The sequence below is a fragment of the Rattus norvegicus genome, chromosome 3, assembly GCF_021556685.1.
Source record: "Rattus norvegicus strain SHRSP/BbbUtx chromosome 3, alternate assembly SHRSP_T2T, whole genome shotgun sequence".
Lineage (NCBI taxonomy): Eukaryota > Metazoa > Chordata > Mammalia > Rodentia > Muridae > Rattus > Rattus norvegicus.
This window is the reverse complement of record NC_141536.1, coordinates 16950531-16956913: the sequence shown is the minus strand read 5'-3', so window position 1 is coordinate 16956913 and position 6383 is coordinate 16950531. Positions and strand designations below refer to the sequence as shown.

The 6383-nt window shown below is 46.9% G+C and overlaps 1 protein-coding gene across 1 annotated transcript; it reads right to left on the bottom strand.

The window, feature by feature from the left end:
• Positions 1–595: 595 nt before the first annotated feature.
• Positions 596–5052, bottom strand: Hspa5 (heat shock protein family A (Hsp70) member 5). The gene is made up of 9 exons (NM_013083.2): positions 4973–5052; positions 4668–4890; positions 4327–4558; positions 3817–3954; positions 3391–3503; positions 2913–3303; positions 2576–2813; positions 2162–2329; positions 596–1575 (listed from the first exon to the last, which is right to left on the bottom strand). The coding sequence occupies exons 2-9, from the start codon at positions 4787–4789 to the stop codon at positions 1013–1015; spliced, it is 1965 nt and encodes a 654-aa protein (NP_037215.1). The 5' UTR covers positions 4790–4890; positions 4973–5052; the 3' UTR covers positions 596–1012.
• Between the last annotated feature and the right edge of the window lie 1331 nt (positions 5053–6383).

Below are 6383 nucleotides of genomic sequence, written 5' to 3'. Positions count from 1 at the left end.
TAGTGTATCAAGGGCCTGTGGATACACCACAAAATATAAAATACAAGTGTATATCAACTTTTTTTCCAAGTCCAGAGGATTAACACTGGGGCTTGACACTAGTGTGAGATAATGCCCACCACTGAGTACATCAGCCTCAGTTCCCTGGACTAGGCTGGGACTTGTCACACTCCTGCCACAGCCTGATCAATTCATTAAGAGATTCCAGGCAGCCCACAGCACTACTTGTAACAGAAGTCGGAAAGGGAAACGGTGGTGCACACTTTAATCCCAGCACCTGGGAAGAAGACAGATGGATCTGAGCTCAAGGCCAGCCAGGTCTACAGTGTTGAGTTTGAGGACAGCCAGAACCACACAAAGACCTTATCTTGAAAAATTAAAAGCACAGACAGCAATTTTACAAAGGGGAAGTATGATTTCAACCATGTTCAAGAGAACTGGACTTGGGCACTGTGAAATAACCCTTGCCCGGGGAGTAAGCAGCAAACATGTCTACCTTGCTATAAAGCTAGACAAATGCTCAGGAAGTTGTATCACCCGCAGCATCACAGCCCCGCCCCCTTCCCTGCCCACATAAGACAGACACACCTGAGAATCCAGTCTTAAATTTTAGTTATCTAAAATAAAAGATGGATATAATTACAAGCTTTTCACAAAAACTAGACCAGTGTAAATAACAAACATTTATTGGTGTCACTTATGGTAGAAAAAAGTTCCTACACCAGATGTGCATGACCCAACCGTTAAATAGAACATATCCAAGGTGAACACACACCCTGACCCAGCTTTTCCCCAATTTTAAAATAGCCAATTCCTCCTCTCCCTGACCCCAAGACACGTGAGCAACTGCTAATGAAAAGCAGTAAACAGCCACTTGGGCTATAGCATTTTCAACTCCACTCTGAGGTGAAGATTCCAATTACATTCGAGACTTAAGTTCTCTCAATTTTCTCCCAACGAAAGTTCCTGAGTCCAGTATTTACAATATTACAGCTCTAGCAGATCAGTGCACCTACAACTCATCTTTTTCTGATGTATCCTCTTCACCAGTTGGGGGAGGGCCTCCACTTCCATAGAGTTTGCTGATAATTGGCTGAACAATTTCTTCTAGTTCCTTCTTTTTAGCTTTAAAGTCTTCAATGTCTGCATCCTGGTGGCTTTCCAGCCATTCGATCTTTTCCTCTACAGCTTTCTCCATGGTCTCTTTATCTTCAGGAGACAGCTTACCTCCCAGCTTCTCTTTATCTCCGATCTGGTTCTTAAGAGAGTAAGCATAGCTTTCCAATTCATTCCTCGTGTCAATGCGCTCTTTGAGCTTTTTGTCTTCCTCAGCAAACTTCTCGGCGTCATTGACCATCCTTTCAATTTCTTCAGGGGTCAGGCGGTTTTGGTCATTGGTGATGGTGATTTTGTTTTTGTTTCCTGTCCCTTTGTCTTCAGCTGTCACTCGAAGAATACCATTCACATCTATCTCAAAGGTGACTTCAATCTGGGGTACCCCACGGGGAGCAGGAGGGATTCCAGTCAGATCAAATGTACCCAGAAGGTGATTGTCTTTTGTCAGGGGTCGTTCACCTTGAGTAAGAACACAGGAAAAACTTTTTATTGACAAGTCTCAGTGCACCAGGATCCTTACATTTCAACTTACTAGAATTTGGAGCAAGAACCCTTTATTGAGGTAAAAGTAACTCAGTATTGGACCAAGAGCAGCAACTCACTGGGTGCTGCAGCTCTTAACTGTATTTCAGCTCTTAAAAGCATTGTGGGCTGGAGAGATGGCTCAGTAGTTAAAAGCACTGACTGCTCTTCCAAAGGTCCTGAATTCAATTCCCAACAACCATGTGGTGGCTCAGAACCATCTGTAATGGGATTTGATGCCCTCTTCTGGTGTGTCTGAAGACAGATACAGTGTACTCAAATAAAATAAATAAATCTTAAAAAAAAAAACAAAAAAACATTGTAAGCCCTTCTTGTCTTTGTATTCCAAAAGCTATGGATATGAATGCCAAGTACTGAACCTAAAATTCAACACTGGTCCAACTAAGCACCTCTTCATCTGAATTACAAAAGATCCTTCTTTCCCTGGGCAGTTTAATAATACTGTTAAACCCAAAGTCACATTCTTTCCAAACGTACACTATCCGTGAAGGAAAGTAATTACCTTCGTAGACCTTGATTGTTACGGTGGGCTGATTATCAGAAGCTGTGGAGAAGATCTGAGACTTCTTGGTGGGCACCACAGTGTTCCTCGGAATCAGTTTTGTCATGACACCTCCCACAGTTTCAATACCAAGTGTAAGAGGACACACATCAAGCAGAACCAGGTCACCTGCAAAGGAGAATGAATCAGGTTTGGTTTTAATTAGAGTCCTAAGAGTACTACCAAGCAATCTCCCAATGAACTCTGCCATCTTCCCCACTGTCATTTGCCTAGGCTCTAAGCATAAACACTTAAAGCCGACTCTTGTCATCACTGTCCTTCCTTCCCTGTTACTCCTTACCCTTCAGCTTCCTAAAGCCACAGTCTTCCCATCAAGCCACTCAGACATGAAAAGATGCAGTGACAACCACCTACCTGTATCTTGATCACCAGAGAGGACACCAGCCTGGACAGCGGCACCATATGCTACAGCCTCATCTGGGTTGATGCCACGGGACGGCTCCTTGCCATTGAAGAACTCTTTCACCAACTGCTGAATCTTTGGAATTCGAGTAGATCCGCCAACCAGAACAATCTCATCAATATCAGATTTCTTCAGATCAGAGTCTTCCAACACTTTCTGGACAGGTTTCATGGTAGAGCGGAACAGGTCCTAGCAAAAGAGAAAAGAGAGGCATGGTTACTGTGCTGACCGTACCCAGACACTGTTTAATTATCCTGCATTCAGGTATCCGGAATTCCAGGAGCATACCATGTTCAGCTCTTCAAATTTGGCCCGAGTAAGGGTCTCTGAGAAGTCTTCTCCTTCGAAGAAGGACTCAATTTCAATCCTCGCTTGATGCTGAGAAGACAGGGCTCTCTTGGCCTTTTCTACCTCACGCCGGAGTTTCTGCACAGCTCTGTTGTCCTTTCTGACATCTTTCCCAGTCTTCTTTTTGTACAGCTTGATGAAGTGCTCCATGACCCGCTGATCAAAGTCTTCCCCACCCAGATGAGTGTCTCCATTAGTGGCCACCACTTCAAAGACACCATTGTCAATGGTGAGAAGAGACACATCGAAGGTTCCACCACCCAGGTCAAACACGAGGATGTTCTTCTCTCCCTCTCTCTTATCCAGGCCATATGCAATAGCAGCTGCTGTTCTGTGAGCATGAAGAGGAGGAGAAAGCTTGGTCAGGCTCACACTCCCCCTACTCGGCAAATACACTAGGCCTGAGCTCCATACTTACGGCTCATTGATGATCCTCATGACATTCAGTCCAGCAATAGTGCCAGCATCCTTGGTTGCTTGCCGCTGTGCATCATTGAAGTAAGCTGGTACAGTCACAACTGCATGGGTGACCTAGGAGGACAACGAAGATGATTGAAGTGTACTGTGTTGTTACTTCTGTTACACTTATCAACTAGTCACACCACAACAGTTTCTAAGCCAGCTTACTGCTAAATCATCGACTTGTCATTAGAATTAAGAGTAACTCATGAAGACTAACTAGCATTTACCTTGACCTCCCACAAAGCACAAAAAAAAAAAAAAAAAAAAAAAAAAAGAGCCTAGCAGTTGAAATTAAAAGACTTCAAACCATGGCTTGCCTACACAAGTCATGCTAGGGAAGCGACTGCAATCAAACACAGATCACTGGCCCCACATTATTTACCTTCTTTCCCAAATACGCCTCGGCAGTTTCCTTCATTTTAGTGAGAACCATAGCAGAAATTTCTTCTGGGGCAAATGTCTTGGTTTGCCCACCTCCGATATCAACTTGAATATATGGTTTAGTTTTCTTTTCAACCACCTATGGCATAAAGTAATTTAAGGGTAATTTTTCCGAATCGGAAACAATGACACCACAAAGGATTAAAAAAAAAATTCAATTTCCTCTCCCATAGCTTGATTCATCTAGGTCCCTTAGGGGGAATCTCAACTAAAAGTGAGCACAGCTGTATTTAAGATGGACCCACAGTTTTAGTCTGTTCCAACTTCTAGACATTGTAACAGTGTGTCTTGCACACTAAAAACGACTACACCAAAAAACCGTTACATAAATTCCGACCACATCCTTTTAAGTCCTTTGAACAGTGTTTTTCTTTTCTGCCAAGTCTCAACCCCTAAATACTCGCGTTGCCCCCGCCCCATCAGCATGAGGGAAAAAAAAACCGGGTCCGACCTTGAATGGCAAGAACTTGATGTCCTGCTGCACGGAAGGGTCATTCCAAGTGCGTCCGATGAGGCGCTTGGCGTCGAAGACGGTGTTCTCCGGGTTGGACGTGAGTTGGTTCTTGGCCGCATCGCCAATCAGACGCTCCCCTTCAGGAGTGAAGGCCACATACGACGGTGTGATGCGGTTGCCCTGATCGTTGGCTATGATCTCCACGCGGCCGTTCTTGAATACACCGACGCTGATGGGAAAACCCCACAGAAAAGGAATCAGCACCGCACTTTCTCACGGTAGCCCCGGAGGCCACGCCCCACTCCCCCCCCCAACCTCCTCCGACGATTGCCACTTACCAGGAATAGGTGGTCCCCAAGTCGATGCCAACCACCGTGCCTACATCCTCCTTCTTGTCCTCCTCCTCCGCCCGCACCGCACACAGCAGCAGCAGCGCCGCCGCCACCACAGTGAACTTCATCTTGCCGGCGCTGTGGACCAGTCAGTCGCTCAGCGGTCGGTCAGGTGTCTCACAGAGTCCAGCAACAGGCTGTAGCCCCGAAACGCGACGACGGTTCTGATCTGAGGGCGACAGAGGTCTCAGGGTCAGGAGGAGCCACGAACCAAAATCAGGGTAGGCCTGGAAGCAGGCCGCGACGCTTACCTCTCAAACCCGCAAAAGGCCAAGTGTCCAAGTCAGTGTAGTCACAGCCAGTATCGAGCGCGCCGGTCGCCGACTCGGCTTATATATCCTCCCCGCAGCCCCGTCGTGGAGGCCTCCGATTGGTGAACTCGCTACTCGTTGGAGGCCGCTGGTTGGTTCATGCCACCAAGCTGGCCGCTGCCGATTCGAAGCGGCCTCCTCCGCAACTCACGTCACTGGTACGCCCCCCAGGCCGACTCATTGGCTACTGGTCATTCTTAACGGCCGCCAATGAGAGGCAGCATCCGCCCTGAGAGCTGGTCCTATTGGTTGAGCAGCTGCCTGTCCCTCGGGTGACCTCTCACCTGGAAACCGTTTCCGCCGGTAACCGTCCAGGTCCTCCCCTCACGTTGGGCCCCCGGGGACTGGAGTGGGGTCTGCGTGTCAGTTCCCTCAGGGCTGTGAGACTCGGGTCCTCTCTTTCTGTCTCTCACTCGGAAGAAGTACGCTGCCTTTCTTCTCCTAGATTCACTCATGTCTTCAGCTGCCCGGCCTCAGCTGTGATGCTGTGATCACCCTTCCCAGCCTCGGCACTTTTCTCGGGTGTTCCAGCGTCCAGGCCCTGTTACTCAACGGGCCTGCATGTCCCGGGCTGGGGCCTGGTATGGGTTCTGCCTCGCTGAGAATCCTGGCTCTTCTCAGCTAATCATGCTCCTCGTTCACCCCAAGTCTAGTTGTATGTATGTTTCTGGGCCTTTCTGATTTTCCCTTTCCCGGGGATAAGTCCCAGGATTGGCCTGGCCAATTGTAACCTAGTCCGGAGCCCTTCTCCGTTGAGGATATTCTGTTCTATGATCAGAATCTTTTCACTCTCATTCTAGCTTGTAGCCCCTTAACTTCCCCTAGTCTGGTCTAGCGTTTCCATTTAGGACTCGGGTTATCATTTACAAGTCCTTCCTTATTCCTTCTTCCTTCCTGACACCGGCCTACTCGACTCTTGAAATAGGTCTGGTAATGCTAAAGACATTTAGCAGACAAAGTCTTGCTGATGTTTTACTGTTGTATAATAATAGTATGTTGGGGGACAAACAAACAAAACAGAAGTTCCTTCTTAACCTTACTGTGTACTTCATTGTTCATCTTATTTATTTTGAGAAGCACTGTACACGACCCAAGCTGGCCTAAAACTACTGCTCTTCCTATGTGTTTTCCCGGTGTCATTTAGTCATAGGCAATTCTTGGTAGGTCTTTTCCATTTTTCAGAAGAGACCATTGAGACCAAAAGTGATTAAATGGCTAGAATGATCAATTGATGAGTGCTGAGGGTAGAATTAATAACCCGGTTGATTTTACTCCATAGCTTAAAGACAGGGACTCATGCAGCCCTAGCTGTCCTCAAACACTGTTTAGCAAATGACGTTGACTTTTCTTT

Coding starts and splice junctions, on each gene's coding strand:
- Hspa5 (NM_013083.2), bottom strand. CDS start 4,789: ATGAAGTTCACTGTGGTGGCGGCGGCGCTGCTGCTGCTGTGTGCGGTG. Junction 3,304..3,390: donor ATGAGGATCATCAATGAGCC/GTAAGTATGGAG, acceptor TCATGCTCACAG/AACAGCAGCTGCTATTGCAT. Junction 2,330..2,575: donor CTCTGGTGATCAAGATACAG/GTAGGTGGTTGT, acceptor TCTCCTTTGCAG/GTGACCTGGTTCTGCTTGAT.